Source organism: Nanorana parkeri, unplaced genomic scaffold (assembly GCF_000935625.1).
Source record: "Nanorana parkeri isolate BGI_ZX_2015 unplaced genomic scaffold, ASM93562v1 scaffold790, whole genome shotgun sequence".
Lineage (NCBI taxonomy): Eukaryota > Metazoa > Chordata > Amphibia > Anura > Dicroglossidae > Nanorana > Nanorana parkeri.
The window spans coordinates 157,238-177,803 of record NW_017307058.1 but is presented as its reverse complement, the minus strand read 5'-3'; the positions used below and the strand labels follow the sequence as shown (position 1 = coordinate 177,803).

The 20,566-nt window shown below is 41.8% G+C and overlaps 1 protein-coding gene across 3 annotated transcripts; it reads right to left on the bottom strand.

Moving 5' to 3' along the window:
* Nucleotides 1–584: 584 nt before the first annotated feature.
* On the bottom strand, nt 585–19,990 carry B3GNT9 (UDP-GlcNAc:betaGal beta-1,3-N-acetylglucosaminyltransferase 9). 3 transcript variants are annotated; one of them, XR_001941677.1, is made up of 3 exons: nt 19,711–19,990; nt 19,365–19,366; nt 585–596 (listed from the first exon to the last, which is right to left on the bottom strand). XR_001941677.1 is itself a non-coding variant. In XM_018564862.1 (2 exons), exon 2 carries the CDS (start codon nt 5,249–5,251, stop codon nt 3,986–3,988), a length of 1,266 nt encoding a protein of 421 aa, XP_018420364.1. In that variant the 5' UTR covers nt 5,252–5,313; nt 19,711–19,990; the 3' UTR covers nt 3,965–3,985. The 3 variants fall into 3 exon arrangements, 2 of the variants coding, with proteins under 2 accessions (XP_018420364.1, XP_018420363.1); XM_018564862.1 differs by lacking the exons at nt 585–596; nt 19,365–19,366 and adding an exon at nt 3,965–5,313; XM_018564861.1 differs by lacking the exons at nt 585–596; nt 19,365–19,366; nt 19,711–19,990 and adding exons at nt 3,965–5,313; nt 10,396–10,473.
* Between the last annotated feature and the right edge of the window lie 576 nt (nt 19,991–20,566).

The following is a 20,566-nucleotide window of genomic DNA, read 5'->3' as shown; positions in this document are numbered from 1 at the left end:
CCCCTGTGAAGACTGGGAATTTTTGTGGGGGGGGGGGGGGACACTCAGTTATTTACAATTTTTTGTTTTTTGCATGGATCCATACCAGACCACTATCTAGGATAAGTGTGTGTTTTTTTTTCTTTTACATTTTAGAGTGGGGTGCCTAGAGATTTTACATACTTTTAAAGGGTGCTGCGACTGAAGAAAAGTTTGAGAATCGCTGACCAAGTTTTATTAGAAGGCAAGTTCAGCAATGGCAGCACAGGTTTCCACAATATGCAGTAGAAACTGAAATGCCAAAAGAGACACACCAGGTTTTGTCCAGATGACTTTTTGAAGTTGTATAAAAACTGAAGGAAAAGGGAGCTGGATTTTCCCACGCCAACCAATCACAGCTCTTCTTTACTGTTTCCTAACTTATATCAAATTGGAGTTGTCACTCAGATTTATCTACCGAGAAAGTTCCAACGGTAGAGCTGATGCCAGTATTTTGCAAGAGTTATGTAATTGGAAAACGCATATGCTTCAGTTTCTTACATCATCATTTCCTGTTTAGCCTCATGAGCCCAACAGCATAACGAAGTTTATATAAAAGGGTGCTTGAGAGTTCTCACCTGCTGTGTACGACCGAATCTTCATTATGTTCTACAATGTTACCGCAGTATCTCTTGATCTTATGTCAGTCCCATGAGGAGGTATGTGTTTATGAAGGGATTTCATTATAAGTCCTCCAACATAACAATTTGGAGATAATTAATGCAGTACATCTCTGCAATACATGCACATCCACTTATATTTGATCTCTTTAAAGACCCTGCAAGTACAGAAAAATACTTGTTGATGTGTGAGAAATGTTCTGTTGTGACCGGAAAACACACACCTTTTTTGTGAATGGAGTGGTGGCAGCCCTGCCCATTTTCTTTGCTAAACTAAAACCCATTTCATATCCACTTTTCCACAACATAGACACTAGACATTCTGTTGTCCCCAAAAAAGGACTGGGAGGACTAATTACTCTTCCCAATACTTAGAGCTGGGGGCTGCAGCTGACATGAGTCGACTCTATAGATCAAGAACTAAGCAATCATGCAACCACTGTTTGACAGTCATTGCTCTCTGCAGGGAGAAAACAATGAAGTGAGCAATCACCATTCCCTGCAGGTATTCCCCCCTCCTCTCTCCATTCCTCCAGCGCTCATTGGAGGGACAGACAGAATAGGGAGCGGACACAGCTGGCTCTAGAGAGGCAGCTGTCAATCAGGCAGCACGGTGGATGCCAACAATATTGTGGGCATCCCTCCTAGTTGTAGTGCGCCTCTGCCCTGTCAGCATATATGCTGTCTTTGGGTTACAGGAAGACATTAGTGAATGTACTCCTGTGACCCAAAAGTGAACTAAAGCCAAACAAAAGGTTTGGCTTTAGTTCTTTTTGAATACTAATATTTCATACCTGATTTTCTTTTTGCTCTTATTTTTATAAACTAGTTTTACATTTGCTAAATGATTGCACTCCATTATGGGCTTTGTAGGAAAATTAATATTGCTTATTTTAAAATACCAGTTTTGGAAGTCATTAATGCGACAGGGAAAACATTTTAAAGTGAAACGTGCACTAAAATTGCAAGGTCTGCCAAAAAAAAAGATGCTAAATGTACTTACCTTATCCCTACTTGTGCAAGGGTGACATCCCCAGCCATTTGGCAAGATCCTGCGGAATGCCAAGTAGCCCAAATCTTGCAAGAAAAAACACTTCTGTCCTGTACAGTAGTGTCATCTTGTGAGGTTTGGAGTACTCTGCATTCCCAGGGACCTCACTGTAAGGATGGAGATGTTACCCCACAAAGTAAGGTAAGTATACTAACCTTGGTAGGGGGGCAGACTAAACAATCGGACGAGGGCCAGGTCTTCTTCAATGCCCATCTCCAAACAAAGCAATTGTTTAGTTTTATATAAAGTAGGGAAAGGATAGTTCTTCTATAGGTTTACATTCTAACTGTTTCTCCACTGGGGAGACTTCTTCTCACTTCTTGTTCTCTCTGTCACCTGTCATCTGGACAGGAAGACAAGAAATCTCTTCCGTCAAAGGACAAATGACATTAGGAAAAGATTGGAACCCTTGTCAGATTTTTACTCTACTATAAAAATAGGCTTGCTCTTTCCTAGAACTGGAAATATGGTTAGGATTTCTTTCAGACAGAAACACACACAGCAACAAAACATTTGATGTGTACATAGTGACATGCTGTGCCTTATGTGCTGGTGAGGCATTCCCCAGCCCCACTCCCTGCCCGTTGAAGCTCCACCCCATCCCGCAGAAGCTCGGCCCCATCCCGCTGAAGCCACTCCCCAGCTCGGAAACCAAGGTATTTGGGGAGTAGACAGGGAGGAGCCCCCCTCTCGCTTACTTACTCGTCACTGGTGAGGCATCGAGATCGATGTCCTCACTGTTTTTTCTTTTCTTTTTGATTGTGGATGGTTTGGACCAATGGCAAAGCGCCATTGGTCCAAGCTGTCCAGAGCTCACACCTCTACAAAGTTCAAGCCTCTAACAGAGAATAGAGGCTGTGACAGCTCTTGCCTTGCCATGTTAGGTTACACAAGCAGTGGGGAAGTGTGTAACCTAACTAGCTGTCAAAAGCTGGATGCAGCGCCGCCTGACTTCAAGAGATATATGAAGTCAGGTCCAGTGGCTCTTCAGCCTCAACTGCAAAAACACTTTTGGGTGGACTAACACTTTTAGCCTAGTCACATCAGGTCAGTCTACCTGATGTGTCTTTAGGATCCATTCACACTGGTCAGGTCTGTTCCAGTAATGATTAATGTCTGTGCTTTAAGATGCATTGCTTTAAGGCAGCTCATTTATTGACTAGGCTGCCTAATGCAGTAAAACGGACCTAATGTTTTTTGTATTGTTTTGCGCTGTCTGTTACAGTGCAATGTTGTGAAAGGGCCCCAATTTAATCCTGGCACTCTACAGTGTTCCGTTAAAATCAATACAAGTAATTTATCTGTTTTATAAAAGTAGAACTAAAATGACTGAAAAATATTTTAAAGCCTTCCCTCTGCCACACATACAATTATTAAGACACGATTTTGCAGAAGTTGGTGCCAGTCCAGTGTGTTGGCTTTGTTAACATTGGCTCTATGAGCTGAATGAGTCAAAAGAGTACTGTACTGCTCCTCTGCTGGTGAGCTGCATACACTTCTAGGGGCTGCCCGAATGTTGGCTTTTCCCATCATTTCAGTTCTATGTTAACATTGCAATAGCACTTTATACAACTGGTACTGTTCATCATAACTTGACTTCAGATCACATTTTTATTCAGAAGAACCCATTTGACCACACCATAGTATTATTTTTTCTATATACATAAGCTATGTGCTTTTTGTGCTTTAGTAGGCTTTGTTCTCATGATGTATATTAATGCAGCCCACAAATAACTACAGGTGACCTAATAACAGCTACACATGAAGGCTGGTATTGTGAAGACGTCTTATTTGGAAAGCAATATAAATACAACCCTATGTAACATGTTTTCATACAACTGTTGCTGTGAATTTCTATGGCAGCTGAGAAGACATATCGCATTCTCTGGAGGATATCCTATGAAGAAGAAGGAAGCAGGCATGTTTGTTGTAATCAGTCAGAATCCAGCTTATCATAGAAGGTTAAACAACCAAACATATATCTTCTCTTCCAGGTTTTTCTTGAAACTGCATGGTTGCTTACATTTCACTTCCAAGAACAAATATGGGAATCCCATGACCAACAACATTCGATTGCGGTTATGCCTCTCTAACTCCAGCTACTTTTGGATCCACATATGGCCCATCTTGTCACCATAATCTGGGAATGTCCTGAGTAATCAGGGCCTGTTGGGAAACACTTAACTGATTTGTATGTTCCAGACCTGAAAACTTTCTGATTTATTATGTTCCAGACCTGAAAACTTTCTGATTTATTAACATTGTCCCTTAGTCCCAACATTTCCATCATTCCATTCTATGAGCCTGTATCTGAGACAGCTGTCCTCCGTTTTTGGTTTGTAACTGCTTTTAAAGCCTGCTTTGCCTTCTTCTTCTTCCAGTGAAAGAGTTTCTTTATTCGCTGTCTCTGGGAACATGGCAATTGTTGGCTGTGGAGAAGATTCCACATGAGCCAGATCTCTGCAGCTTTAAGGCTGTGTACCACCATCAAGTCCCGGTAGAAGCAAGGATCAAACGTCTGCAGGTTGGGGGCTGCTGAGGGTTTGGTAATTCCAAAGGTTTTAAACCCTTCGTGTAGCACTGGTGTGATGTTAACTCTCTGTAAGCACATGCCAAGAAAAACATCATCGATGGGGAAGAGCTCCACCTCCCTGCAGGACTTGGATAGTTTCTTCATGGTTACACCTGACATTAGAAATCCCCCCCCACCCGCGTATGCTGGGTACATGCCTAACCCATACATTGTCTCTGGGATGTAGTATTTACTCTTCTTTGATCTTATAGGCTTAGCATGATTTATAATATCACCAACGAACAAGTCTGTGGAGGGATCTTGAGTCTGTGAGTAACTAATAAGATTCTCTACATTGACAAAAACATCAGCGTCTCCCTTGAATACAAACTTAACGTTGCTGCAGAATTGTTCTGCCCAGCTAAGGAAGTGAATCTCTTTCAGTGTCAAGTTAAAGAAAGTGTCGAGAAAATCCCAAAGTAGAATGTCCTTGTAGTAATGGCTCTCTTGTTGTAAAAGGGAGTCCCACAAAGAGATGGCAGATTTATTCCTCGGAGTGCCCAGAAGGAACACTCTCCGAACCCTTGCCCCATTAATGACCCCTTCTCGACCCCAGGTCTTACGTACACTCTCTCGACGGTCAAAATCTTCCACGATAGACTTTATAGCAATGAGGAGGAAGGAATCTCCTGGAGGTTTTGTACATTTGTTTGGCTGGTTGATCAGCAGGGTGAAGTTTCGCTGGTCTTTACTCCTCAGATACTGCTGGAAGTCAAAGGTTGGTGGTGTAACCGCAGCATGATCAGAAGGCTTATCCTCCTGAATATCCTCTTCTACAGGATACGCTTCTGAGAGGAGTCTCGTACTACTTGGCCTTTCCTTTGTCTCCAAAAACTTCTTCGGCTTTGCAGTCTTGGACACAATCTTCACCTGCTTTGGTTTAACAGGAGATATTTTGGATGTTGGTCTCATCAGACTGTATAATAATGTACACAGCGCGATGAAGAGAAAAAGAGTGCAGAGAACATCCCCTTTGAGACGAACTTTCATTGTTACCTAAGCGTTTTTAGTGGTTACGTCCTTGTGTCATACAGAAGCGTGTATGAGCCCATCTGAAACAAAGAACAGGAAACAGAAAAATATTCATTCAAAATTAATAATTGTGAAATATATATCGGTTTTACACTATATCATACCAAAGAGGTGATTAAAGAGTCAACCAATGAGTCATTTCTTTAAATGAGACCACAATGGAGGCACACAGGAAATGTTCATAACAAGGGGTTTCGACCATAATGTGTTGTAACTCCTGTATATACAGAAGTGATATATTGGGTATATTCCAGCACATACACTTAGGCATTTGATTATTGGGTATATGTCAAGACATACACTTAGGGGTTTATTTGTAACAGTTGTGCCCAGCGTATAGCCAGGCGGGTGTAGTTCGCACATCACTAGTGTCCCTAGGTGACTCTGATGAGTATAGGATTTCCTATACCCATCGATGCCATCTAGGGGGACTAGTGCCATGTAAACGACATCCACCCAGAACTTTTATGAATAGACCCCCTAGGGTATATTCACACATGTTTGATGCAGTTTCCAGCAAAATGCACCTACTATAGGGATTAAAGGCACGTACAGCATGTAAAACACTGATAAAACATTACACTGCATGAAAAGTGCAGAGCTGCGAATGTAGCCTACCGACAACTGATGTGAACTTTTTGAAGATCTGTAATAAAGACTTCTATTGAGAAAAAAAAAAGGTTTTTATTTTTGTTCTCAGTTATCAATAAATCCAAAATCTAACAATGCCAATTTTGGACGTGATCTGCATGAAAATTGGAAGGAAGAATTATGTGAATTACAGCTTGCATTTACCATAGAGGTATACTGGCCATGCTATGAACATACTAAGGTGTCGCTGCCCTGACCATTGGGACTTAGGAGGAATGAATCTGGATCGGTTTCAAAGCAAGTGCTCTATTTACATGGGATATTAAAGCATAACCTTCTAAACTTATATATTGGCACTAGAAATATTGACAACCCTGCGTCTTGCCCATTTTTGTTTTTAAATATGGACTATGCACTTTTACATTGATGATCAGTGGAGAAGGGCATTTTTCTACTTATCACCACTGTAAGGGGCCCCTTTCTCACTCCACCACTGTAAGGGGGTCGTTCCCCGCTAACTACCATACAACAGGGCACTACAGTGATTACCTTCATAAGGGATCCCATCTCTACTGATCATTAATATCAGGGAACACTACACTGACCATCAATGTAAGGGGGTCATTCTCCATTGATGACCAATATCAGGGAACACTATTTTGACCACCATTTTACGGGCCCTTTTCCAGTGACCACCAATGTAAGAAAGCCCTTCTTCAATGATTACCAATATCAGGGGAGACTACAAAGACCATGATTGTAGGGCCCTTCTACATTGTCCATCGATAGCAGGGGACACTACACTGGCCACCATTGTAAGACAGTCCTTCTCCATTGATGACCAATATCAGGGGACATTATATTGACCACCATTGTAAGACAGGCCTTCTCCATTGATGACCAATGTAAGGAAGCCCTTCTTCAATGATTACCAATATCAGGGGAGACTACATAGACCATCATTGTAGGGCCCTTCTACATTGTCCATCTATAGCAGGGGACACTACACTGGCCACCATTGTAAGACAGTCCTTCTCCAATGTTTACCAATATCAGGGGAGACTACACAGACAATCATTGTAAGGGCCCTTCTCCACTGTCCATCAATATCAGGGAACACTACACTGGCCTCCAATGTATGGGGGCACATCTCCACTGATCACTCCTTCACGTGTAAAAATTAGGAGCTTGCTCACTTCCATTCCCAGCATGCCTCTCTGCACCTTGCTAGAATTAGTTGCCACTTTATAGCAGTCTATAGAGATTTTGCTGACAAGTGGTAGGCTTCAGCAGGGGAATAAGGTATGCCACATTGCCCATCAAACTGAATACTGGAATGATGCAAAGATTGTCAGTTCAGGGCAGAATTTTTACTAGCTGATTCCCAATTAAAATAAATAAATCACTTGTATAAAAAAATCTCGTATGCCTGGCCCTTAAAGGAAACATGTCATGGGAGAAAAACATGGACTGCCATTGTAGACCTCCTTCCTAAAATGTTGGTTGTCTGGCTGTCATGCTGATTTTAAGGCATAACACATTCTTGGTCAGAGACCTGGAACAAGCATGCAGCTCAAAATATTTGCCTTCACTGGCTGCATACTTGTTCCAGGTCAATGATTTAGAAATCATAAACCAAAGGATCAACATGACGGTAAGGCAGCTAGCATTGTAAAGGGAGATCTGCACATTGCACTGTCAGCCAAAACACTATTTCGATTATGCAACACGATACAGTGCATTAAACTGTGCAGCATTAAGGGGGCACGTTCATTCTAAGTAGGCTGTAATATAATGTACTGTATTGTAATGCTCTGTAATAACTAATATATAGATATATTATGCATTATATATTTTTTAAATGCAAGCAGTGTAAGTACCTAAATTTGACTTAGTATCACATGCTGTACAGCAGATCTCAGATCGGGAGAGGTAGAAGCAGCACCAAGAGCCAATCAGTTGCACAAAGCACAAATTTACTGAAGCCACTGAAGGCATACGTTTTTCCACGTGATTCAGCAATCACGCGTATTGTCGCAATGCTCAGGTGTGAATGGAGGCCTAATGAAGTCTGCAGCTACACATCATTTGGTCTAACCAGAATGCAGTCCACAACTGTTGGCTGCAAATCGGGGAACTGATCCTTAACCTTCAATACGAGAACTTCTACAGCTCAAATGTAAATATTATATAATTTTTCTGGGAGTTTTGTCCCAAACAAATCTCTATTTTAAAGGTTTCTGGATTACAGTATAAGAACTTGTAACATTTATATGTAATTCCTTTTAGGGGCTGCCCGGCACCCAAAGAGTGTTTGTTTAGAGTGAGTCAGCCCTGGAAAGCGGAATTTCAGTCTTGGCTAAAACATCTGGGAAATGTCTTTGTCAAAGTCTTGGAAGCTGAGTATGAAAAATCAGAGTTTGTTAAAACGCTGAGACCACAAAGGGAAGAGTGCAGAGCTTGGCACGGATCGGGATATTTTCCCATGTGCAATCATTCATTTCAGGGATTAATGTCACTAGCTTTTAGGAAGACCTCTAGATTTTATGTATCATGTGCCATCAAGGTAAACATACCCCCGGTGTCCAGTCTAATTTTCAGTAGTTGGTTAACATAACTTTTCCAGGCCTGGGAATAAAAAAACCAAACTGTGAACTTTACGAGCGTCTGAGAGAAGCATAGCTCAGAGCCTGCCAGCCATGAACCAGTCCCGAAAAGGGATTCCCGCATTACATGAAAGAATGGTGATGATCATTCCAGACACGTCTACCAACTGTCCAGTGGACCTGGTCCAGTGATATGGAGGAGACGTGGCTATTGTGACTAATCTTACTTGATTTTGATGAAGAGCGGTCATCTGGTTTCAATTAGAGGAAATGTATTGGTTTCATTCTATTCCAGATCTATTCTAACTCATAAAATTAAAGCTCAACTCCAGTGAGACTTTTTTTTTTTTTAATCCATTGGTCACCCTTATGTAAGTCAACAAAAAATGCAATACTCAGCTTCTCCCCTGCACTGTCCCCAGCAGACTTACCATTATGTGCTCCAGTTCCAGTTCTCTTGTGGGTTAAATGATGCCCAATGATATTAAACCCATTTCCTGTGAGCCCATTAAGGGCTCATGTTGATGGGTGTTGTTTTACTGTGTTTGGAAGTTCTCATTGACTTCAGGCCAACAGCTAAATACATAATTAATATACATATATAAAAACTGTCTTAACTGTAAAGGAATTTTTACTTCTCTCCATCCATGCCTGAGATTTACCCAGCAAAGCCAGGTTGTTGACCTGACTTTTCTCTACTGCACTTAAGGAACATAGGCACTGGCAGGTCACCTCTTTGTCCCCAGCCTGGTATTGGATAGCGAAGAATCAGCAGCAGACAAACAAAGTCATCTCTCAGGCTCCCTCCCCCATTCAGTTTGTACCTTGTCAAAACATATGCCTACTAGACATCGAATTTATCCAAGTACTGCCCCTCTCTCCATCAGTCGCTATCTGCTTCTTGTAATCACTTCTACAAAGTCAAATTCAGGTAGAAATTAGGCATGCTGGAGTTCAGCTTCTGCATTTGCTTGCAAATGACTAAATTGCCACAAGACATGAACATTAGGCCCTTTGATTGCTTGCATGCATTTCACATCACTCCCAGAGTCTCTGGCAGCCCTAAAGTGCTTAGATAGGAAATACAGACTTCAGTTCCTGAAGAGAATTCCAGGTGCCTTTTACTAGCCAAACTCCGACCCACTTATAGCCACTCTCACTGTGCTCCCCCTCTGCTCTGTTTCTCCATAGCAGCTGTCACAAATATTCAGCTCTTCTGGGTAGGAAGGAGCATTGCTGGCTGTGGGTTACTGTACTCTGCATTGGTCTTAAACAACCCTTAGAATGTATTTACCCTTTCACAGTCAGTTTGGCATAACACCTATTTTATATTTGTTACATGTTCCCATTCACGTAGCATAAGCTAAAACAATATATTTAGAATACTTCTTGCAGTTTAAATTGCTTTTACTTGAGTTAGGGTTTTAAGGGTTAACATTTCTTCTTGCATCTCTTTTTTTTTAAATGTTAGGAGGAGTTGTGAGGGGTCTGAGGTGGCTTGTTTATTGTATGTTAATAAAGCTTATCAGATAAACACAATCCTCAAATTCCAGTCCTAAGCCTTTCTATTAGGACAGACCACTGTGAAAGGGCAAAGAAAAACCTGGAATCAGCCATCTTGCCTGCTGTAACAAAACATCTAAAAACATTTTTAAAAGTAATTTGTTTCAGCACGCTGTGTGAACAGGAGCACATAACAAACATACAGAGGGGTTTTCTCAAATTTGACTGCAAAAGTGGAAATACACTTTAAATATATCCGATAATATTCTGAAATATCCCCGGATCCTTTTGTGGGGCTGGGCCAAGTCTGCGTTGAAAATGTGAAGGATCCTTGCCTTGTATCTGGGATTGCTGGCTCCCTGTTACTGACAGTACACATGTGCAGTCATATGCTATGCTTACTTCAAGAGAGAAATCCCCAGATGACCCGGCTTTGTGTGGATCTTCTATTTCCTGTTGTTTTATTGCATCCCATATTTTACATATTTTGTTCCTGCAATCAGAAACCCCCCTTCCTCTAACTCCCCGGGTAAACAGACATGAGTACCTGTGGTTTACCTCTTTTGCTGACAGAGCCTTTCTTTTTATTTTTTTGCACACGTGTTTAAATGCACTTTGTAGGCCTGAGGATTACTTAAACCCCCATTAGATATTTTCTGAAAGCAGAGGCACTGTAGAATAAAATGGTGGCCCTTGCAATTATTTTATGTCCAATGTTTATTTCCCTACTATTGAACAAATCTATATACAAAAATACACTCAAATGAATTTTAGTGAATGCAAACACAATATAATATCCACTCAACGTCCAATCAATAGCTGCAATAATCCAGCATGTCTAAAACTGATCATACATTTTTCTGTGAGAGTTGAACAAGAAAAACTGATTGTTTCCTCTATCTATGCTAAACAGTGTGGATGGGGGAATCCCTCCCGCAGGGTTATTGTATTGCTGATTGGCTGCAGTCACTATTCAAGACTTTTTGGACCAGCTCTTTTGACAAAAGTGGATTGAAAGTTTGTCTTTTGTCGAATGGAGGGGTGCCAAAGGAGCCACACACTGCTCGAACTTTGGCTGAGTCATCAGGAGTCGGATGAAATTCGTAGAGTGTGTGGCCAACTAAAAGGGTTATTAAATCCTCACATGTTTTTGCATATATCTACTGCTAGCAAGCTTTTCAAAAAGGGTCAAAACTTACCTGCGTCTCCGCCGCTCGCTCCCGTCTGAAGATCTGAAGATTCTTGGGCGGCACCGCGGCAGCAAATGATCTTGGGGCGGGCGCATGCGCAGTTCAGATCTTTGGCCGGGAGACGAGGAGAGACACAAGGTATGCCTATAGAGCAGACACCGTGGGACAGGAAGTGCCAGTTAAGAGAGAAGAGTCAGAGCTGGATCAGAGACCGGCACCAGCGCTGCAGGGACTCCTGAAAACTACTGTAAAGATGATCGGATCAAGGGGCATCATTTAAGTCCTTACACTAGCATGGGGGGATTAGTTAAAGTGACATTAAAGGATATAATTTGGGGTCTTTCCGTAAACGAATGTACAAAAGTTCAGTAAAAAAAATGTGGAGAATCTTTCAGTAAAATATAAAAGAGGAGGCTCCAATGAGTAAATACATATCAAATATGTCGAGCCTGAAAATTGGGGACACACATGAAATGGCGAAAAACCGCACTACCCAAAATTGGCCGTGAGCAATACTTCTAAAGCCCTTTCAGCTCATTATTTTAGAGTTAATAGTGAATGATGGTCCTAGACTTTCTGCTCTCACTCTGTTCTTGAGCATCTCAGAAGAACGTATTAAATAATTCTAGTGCCAGAGCCTTGTCATTGTTCTATGAAGCGTTTGGCAGGTCCTTACAATGAATGAAACTCACTCTCGATGCTGAAATGGAATGTCAGGGTCCACTTTCCAGCAGATAGATAGAAGGGATAGTGAACACACTTTGCCCCATGATGTGCAGGAAGAATGAATGATAATTTAGGCAGGACAAATCTGTGTAAAAGGGAGTTGTCCCCAGGGGAGTGAAGCGTTCCGGTGACTGATGAGACACAGGCTGAGTTGCGCACAGAGGTTCCAGGACATGTGATCCCTTACGGCTCTATATTCTGGGATGCATTATCTCTAAATATTTGCAACCTCTTCTCCTATCAGTTACCATCTCAGTGGATTCTTTGCCAGGCATACAGCCTTACTGAGAGTCTCATCTTCTTTATGTTTAAATCAGCTAAATAAAGGTGCATCAAAACTAAAGGTATGGAAAGCCTTACAGTTTATTTTCTCTTTTATAACCAAATTACACACTCCAAAGAAGGATACATCTTTATCTTTATGAATTATTTAGAATGCATGGGAACCATTTTTCAAAACTGACCTTCAATCTACGAATAATAGAAGGTATTGTATTATGTATTTTTACAAACCTATGGCTCATATTCTGTGTCTATGTAACTAAGAAGACTAACATTTGTTTAATTGGTTTGGTACAATGAGATCATTACCATTACCCTGTTCTTCCCAACATCCATTAGTGTTTACTTGGCTCTTCACTCTCATCTGCCTACTAGATCTGCTTTCACAATCAACATGACTCACAGATCAACAAGATTAAAGTTATTGTCTATGAGTAAATGAGCATAAGGAAGGTCTTTGTGTATTTACTATAATGGTGCTCGGAGCAAATCCTACAGCAAATGGCACCAATTTTCCACATTTACATACTGTGATCTTTGTCTTCATGTTTCTGTTAGAGACAGGTTGAGTATTACAGTGAGAGCTTCTTTTTTTAATTTAGCTCCTGCAGGGCAATACATTTTTTGTAAGCTGGAGTTAAGCTTTAAGACTAGAATACAATGGAGAATTAGGATCATTTTTTTTTTTTTTGTGGTGTCGTGTCATGTTAATGGCAAGAAATATACAGATAAAGTTTTAAAAATATTTTTTTTACTATTTGTGCCAGTTTTCCTTTTTATAATATAAAGTACTAGGAGATAGCCATCAGCATTTACCACCAAATGAAGACTCAGTGTACTCAACACTAAGTTGTTGCAATGATATGTACAGTTTCACTGAAACATGCCAAAGTTGCAAAAGTGGGTTCATTGGTTATGGTTTTTCTTTACCTTCATTATTAAGGGGTTAAGGACCAATATCTATCCTCAAAAACTGATTTATTGCTAGCTCTTCCATTATCAAACCTAAGCTACTTTTTTCTACTAATTGGTGGCATTTCCCTTTTTTTATTCCATCTTTTGGCTTTGGATGATTAGAATACATCAGGCAGTTGTTGCTGACGGTTCAATCAAGAGCCGCCTTTTTTAAAGCCCCTGACTGTATCCTCACACCCTCACCCTAGATTTACCATAACACACTGCAGTATTCCCATATACCCAATCTTTCCCCAAAAAAAGTTAGCCATGTTTTGGTAAAAATTGGCCAGTAATAGGACAGTATGTAAACATGGCCAGGAGGAATAGATTACAATGTGAATACACACAAGGCAGTTGTTTTGCTACATGAAGAAAATTCAAGTTTATAATTTTAGAGACCTTCCCAAAAAATTGACCAGCAGCAGGGCACTTTTGTGACTGGACTGAAGAGGGTTTAGACACAAGGCAGTGTTTTGTTACATGCAGACTGTCCTAGAGAAAAAATAGACCCACAGCAAGGTAGTAGTTTAATGCATGCGAGTAGAACAGTCCAAACGGTGCAGACGCAAACAAAACTTGTTTTATACAAGAAAAATTTAGATACGCTTCTGAAACAAAATTGAGCAGAGGCAGGACAGAATGTGAGCTATTCAAATAGCCATAACGTGTAAGCACAAGTCAGTCTTTTTTAGTTGGCAAAGTGGAAAGAAAAGATGCCAGACTTAGGAGCATATTTATAAAGCAGTTCTACTGACTTTTACCAAACATTCACTGCAGGTTATTATCTCTGGTGCATGTTTTATAAGTGACAGTGATTCATTCACCACCATGAATGGTGAAAGTCAAAAGACACAAGCAGAAAGCCGCTCCAACCTCTTCTTATACCACTACCATCACGGAACCCCAGTGCACAGTGAAGACTACGCCCAGTCTGTAGTCCAAACATAAATAGAAAACCTGTTTTTAGGTACTTTTTGAATTAAAGTTGATATTTGGATACATCCCTTTTTGAGTGCTGGTTTTCTACTTATATTTGGTGAAAGTCACATTCTCTACTTTATAAATATGCACCTTAGTGGACCCAAGCACCATAACTTGGGAGTCATTCTTTAGTGAAGTCCATCATTCCTTGTGGGGTGCATTTGTAAATACCCAGAGGCTCCTTAGACTCTGTGCCTCAGGTCTTGGCCAAATTGGCAACTCTGTCTCCAAAACAAGCACAGGCCTAAATTAAGAGAGACAAGACATTGCAAAAATGTCGAGACAGAAGGCAAAGATAGTTCCCTTCCCAAAAATTAAAAGCTTCAGCCCTTTTTGAATTAAAGGTTTTTGTTGTTGTTTCGACAAAGGAAAAGAGGGGACAGAAGAAAAAGGAGAACTTCCAGGAGGTGGAAATGTCAGAGTGGAGGTAAAACCCAGCTCTTTAGAGATGTCCTGCTCTGCCCTCCTTATCATGCAAGTGCAGTCTGACACATCATTTTCACACTGCTGACTGGGCCCAACTTCCAGAAAGCACCAGTTGCTGGCTCTTTGAAGGATTCTGCTGCATGTTTGCTGTCTTCTGCCCGGAGCATGGCCTCCTCAAGAGCGATAACAGGCTCTAATTGAACCCTCTCTTGCTACACTTAATTTTGTCACTACCATCTTAGTCTGAGAACAGTCTTCTCCAAGCATAGCCTGTTTGAAGAAGGCTAGTAGGATATGGATATGGGGGGTCCATGTGGATTGATAATTAAGATCAATGGACAAATATATTAGATAGTTATCTTAGACATATAGATAGATAGACAGAGAGACAGACAGACAGACAGATAGATAGATAGATAGATAGATAGATAGATAGATAGATAGATAGATAGATAGATAGATGCCAAGGAGAGATAGAGAATCAAAGGAGAGCTGCATATAGCTATAATCTTCCTAGCATGCAACCTGTGCCAGTGATACTCCTAAAGTAAGCCAGCAATGGATTCTTAAAAGAAAAATTCTGCGGGATCCAGTCATAGCCATTTTGAAGGGTTCAGTTAGAATTAGTGGAGGAGGAAAATAGGGCGCATCAGCAATCCCTTTTTTTTCTGACAAAAAAATTACAGTATTTTGGGGCTACAAATTCTGCCAGTCATGCCACCTGAAAAAATATTTATTAACTGTTATCAATCAAATGGAAGTATATTCGGGGTGCTGCTGCTGCCTGTAATTCATCAGCCATAATACACTGCCCTTGACTTGATCTCCCTTAAAACAATGGTTTGTGCTTCAGCCTTGCAGCACGGAGGGTCACAAGTTCATATTCTAGTCAGGACACTATCTGCATGGAGTTTAAATGTTCTTCCTGTGCTTGCAAGGGTTTCCTCCGGGTACTCTGGATTACTCCCACATGCTGGTATGTTAATTGACTTGTCTAAATTGCGTAGTATGTGTGTCTGTGCATGTGAGATAGGGACCTTAGATTGTATGCTCCTTGAGGACAGGGACTGATGTGAATGAATAGTATGTTAAGGGCTGCGTAAATTCACTAAGCTATTTAAAAACCTGCAATAAATAACATAATTAAATGCCTGTTCCTAAATACCATATACAGCTTTAAGGCAATCCTAAAACATGTTATTTGTAATATTTGTGTATTTTCCATGTCACCCTCAAAGCAATGAATGGGACCCTGCTCCTGCTGTGATTATTTTTTTCTGAAGCTTTTTGGCATTGTCACAGGCTCCCCACGGCAGTGCCCAGTTTGCTATGACTTTTTTTTAAATAATTTGCCTATCAGCTTTGGAAATTTAAAATTCAGTATCAATTCCCCCAACCCCCTCCCCCTCTGTAGACTTCAATGGCATTTGCTTTGAAGTGCGCATTTTAAACAGGATTCAACAAGCCCTCCGACAAACCTGAGCAGATTTGCCAATCTCTTATTATAAGGCTATGGGCCAAATTAATACAAAATCTTAAAAAAATAAGAACTATAGTGGATTTATTGCCAATAGCACCCAATCAGACTTCATGTTCAATATTTCCATGAAATGAAGGGTATTTTTGCTATTGGCAAAGCTTCCTGTTTCATCTCACTTTCCATCCATCTAGTTTTTATGACTTCAATAGCTGCCAAACCAAATTGTTTCTTTTCAGAAAATTCAAGAGGGCCTTCATGGTTTCACGGTTATTTTAATACACAGCCAGCATGATATCCGAAACAGTTAATGAAACATCCTACAACGGTATCCTTTTCCTGTATGTCAGACCGGTACAGGATTGGAGTTTGTGTATTCAGACGTCAGACATAAAGTCACATCAAATCTACATTTGCAGGATTTTTGGTACTTTTGGTGAAGAATGAACATCTTCGTATTGCCTTGTCTTCTTAACTTCAAAGATAATCAGGATGTATATTCAAAGAAGCAGGCTGTATATTTTTACCTTGTTGTATGTTTGGTTTTATCAGTATAGGCCAATGATCATTTTACCCCTCTTTCTAAAATTTGGAGGAATAAGTGGAGTAGTTAAATTACTGTGAATATTGGGCAGGGCTTAATAGAGGCTGAACCTACTTAAGTACACATCACTCATGGATGCCTGAAGGTTGACACCTTTTTTCACAGGCTTTGTTGGTCAGTGGATTAACCCCACTCTCCCCCATGCCTGGTATTGGTTGTAAGTAAGGGTTCCTACCTCCTTTAACAGCATTGGTTCTCAGCAAAGTTTCTCCCCCGCCAAAAAAGCATGTGGTCATTGGTGGTTTCCTCCCTCCCATACAAAAGCATTGGTGGTAAATGGTAGTTTATCCCCTCCCCGCCAAAAGCTGTTTGGGGGGAGTGGTGTAAGCCCCACTGACCACTAAGGCATTGGTGGTCAGTGGTGCTTTCCCCTTTCCCCCAAAGGCATTGGTGGTCAGTGGTAGTTTACTCCCTCCCACCCCAAAGGCATTGGTGGCCAGCAGTGTTTCCCACTTCCCCCCCCAAAGGCACTGGTGGTCAGTGTTAGTTCATAACCTCCCACTTCAAAGGCATTGGTGGATACTGGTGTTTCCCACTCCCCCCAAAGGCACTGATAGTCAGCGTTAGTTTACTCCCTCCCGCCCCAAAAGCATTGTTGGTCACTGCTGTTTTTTCCCCTTGGTGTTCAGTAGGATGAACCGCAGAGCCAACTTACCTGTGGCCTGCACCGCTGCCTGTGTGGTAATATCGCCGCCTGTACTATGCTCATACTATATGAATGAGATGCATCTTTATTTTACTCTAAGCTTAATGAAAAAAAATCCTGCTTGCTGATATCAAAGGGCTGATTTCCTAAAGACAAATTGGAGCAAAGAGGGGAAGCTGCCAAAGCTACCCAGGCAGATTTTCCCATAAAGGAAAACTCTGCTTTTGTTGCAAAAAAATAATATAGCAGCTGAAAGTGCTACACGAGCCATTTTGTAATTAAATGTTATAAAAATTGCCTTTTTCATTTCAATCGGAATCCGCTCTACTTTTCTAAAACTGTCTAAAAAAATTCAATGCAATATGACAACCTGGAGGCGGTTTTTACACCGCCTACAGAACGCACCCAGAAATGTCATTTCTTGCTTGTATGATTTTCCAGCAGTCTGCGCTAAAGCTCCCCACACACAATCTGATTGTATAATCTCTGCTAGATCTACCAAGTATGTAGTGCAAGGGCCTACCAGATTGTATTCAGTTGATTAGATAGATTAGGTAGGTCGTCATTGTACATGGTTTTGGTAATTATACAAAGATCGTATGATCAGATTGTAACGTGTATGGTGAGCCTAAGATGTAAGTAACATTTTAGACATCCCCTGCAATAGAAATTTCATTTTTTGCGAGATACACTTGAGGATTAACTACTTCTAAAGGGATTCAGGCACTGCAGCTTTCCTCAGCAGAACACTCAGGGCTAGTTCACACCAGCCACAGTGCGTTTTGGCCCGATTCTGGCCAGAACGCACTGGATCGCATTGCGGCCGGCTAACTTTCTTGTGGGGTGGGAGGGGGCGTGGCAGTGTATCGAACTCAATGGCACCTTAGCCACACCCTCCGGCCGCAATGCAATCGGCCGCACGGGAATGCAAGGCACATTAATGCCTGTGCTCCGGTTAGAAAAAATGCTGCAAGCACTATTTTTTCTGTCCGGACCAGAACACAGGCATTGGTGTGCCACGCGTTCCTGTGCGGCCGATCACATTGCGGCCAGAGTGCGTGGCTGCGGTGCCATTCACTTCAATGCACCGCCACACCCCCTCCCGCCTCACAACAAAGTGAGCCGTCCGCAATGCGATCCAGTGTGTTCCGGCCAGAATTGGGCCAGAACACACTATGGCTGGTGTGAACTAGCCCTGAGTGTGAGTATAATGGACCCGACTCTCCCATCCAGGAATTAGTCTGGAAAGGAAATGATGGAGAAAACAGCTTTGCTATACATGTAAGAGTTGACATGTGTGCCACTGCCGAGATGGTGCTAAGGCTCAGGTGAGGGGCTTAAAGAGTATGAAACTGCAATTTTTTTCTAATTTTGGATAGAACAAGGAAGTGTTGGATCCTTTGTCAGGTTTTTATTGCTGTCTGTGTGCCCATTAGGGAGACTGTCCCAGTAAACATTATCTTGGAGACAGAAAGTGACGGGAAATACAAAACCTTCGAGTTGTCATCAGAGTAAGGAGTGGGGAAAACCCTTAGAAAGGAACAGCTACTCCCATGACAACTTTCATAGATGGGATATCGTTGCTCTTCTAAGAGATTTCCTCTCATTTCATGTGCTGTCTCCAAGACAGGAAGTAAAATAAAATATCACATGGGACACAAACAGCAAAAATGATCTGCAACAGAGTTTATTAAAGAAGAACTCTGGGAATTTATAAAATTTCCCCTTGCAGTGGGGCTACCCCTGCATTGCAAGGGTTAAGTGCTTATGTTGTCTAGGGAGCTCAAATATAGTGGATTTACTCACTCGATCCTCGGTCCCACTAGGCTGCTAGACTAGTCCCCATAGCCTCTTCTCCCGGAGCTAAGGACCGCTGACGTCTTATGAAGGTCAATTAACTGGTATTAGACGTGAGGATGCCAAGGGACATACAGTCTTATGAAGGTCAAATAACTGGTATTAGACGTGAGGATGCCGAGGGACATACAGTCTTATGAAGATCAAATAACTGGTATTAGACGTGAGGATGCCAAAGGGACATGCTGCAGCCCGAGCAGAGGGGGGAGAGAGGTGAGGGCTGACCACTGCGGGACCGGGGACCGGATAAGTATATCTGCTTTATTTGACTCTCCTAGACAAAGCTAGCATTTAACCCTTGCAGTGCGGGGGTATCCTCACTGGAAGGGTAAGTTTTTTAAAATTTCTGGAGTTCTTCTTTAAAATCCTTGTAATATACATTGATTACCTGGAGGGATTGCTTGCTTTCTCTCAACATAAGTGGAGTTACACTTTAAGCACCAGGTTTCATCCTCTGGACAATTAATAGGGTCAAGTCTGTTCTGTAACAATTCTCATGCACATATAGAATTATGAGATGAGAGTTCAGAAGCACAGATACTGGATATAAAATGAACACTGGATCACTTACCCTCTCAGAGTTTCGCAGTTTGCTAGGTGCACGCTGGTAGGTCTCCAGGGAGTGTGGCTATGTCCTCCAGGATTTCGGTTACACAAGGTCCAGGCTTGTCCGTGATGTGGCAGAAAACATGAATCTCTGGACACAGCTGGAACAGTCAGCCACAACTGTTGGATCCTCTACAGAAGACTTGGGAACCTGCCAGACTGGGCATGTCATAGGAGCGAGATGTCAAAAAGAGGATGAACATTCATACGGGGCAGATCCCCCATTGTTACTCAGCACCAGGGTCTTCACCAGAGACCCCGAGAACAAGGAGATCGCTGTGTGTGAGCGTCTTGCTGCTGACTGCCAAATAAGCACATCTGGAGTTGTTTCAGAACGTGCATTCTTCTTGCCTCACCCCCTAAATAAAATCTGAGCTTAAGCCAGGCAGCCAGAGGCAGGACAGGACTTGCATGGCTGTCTGGATTCAGAGCGAACTTACATATCAGCAATGTGGCATGTCATCTGTCCTTTTTTTGGGGGGGGGGGCTTTTTTGGTCCTGATAACCTTTATTAACCCAATAATGACTGCAGCACAATAGCAAGCTGGTCCACTCTGCATCAGTCCTCAGATCAATGTTTCTGTTTAACCACTTCATTACCAGGCAATTTTGTAGTTTTCATTGCCTTGATAGTTTGGCCGAGAAATACTCAGTCATGTAACACTGTAACCAAATTCATTTTATATCATTTTTTTAGACATACAGACAGCCTTTTAATGAGGCAGTTGCCTCAGGTGGCATCTCATTGGGTCACGGGGGAGGGCGGCCTTTCTGGTCAGAGCGTCCCAGGTTGCTAAGAGCTCTTAGGAACCTAGGACACT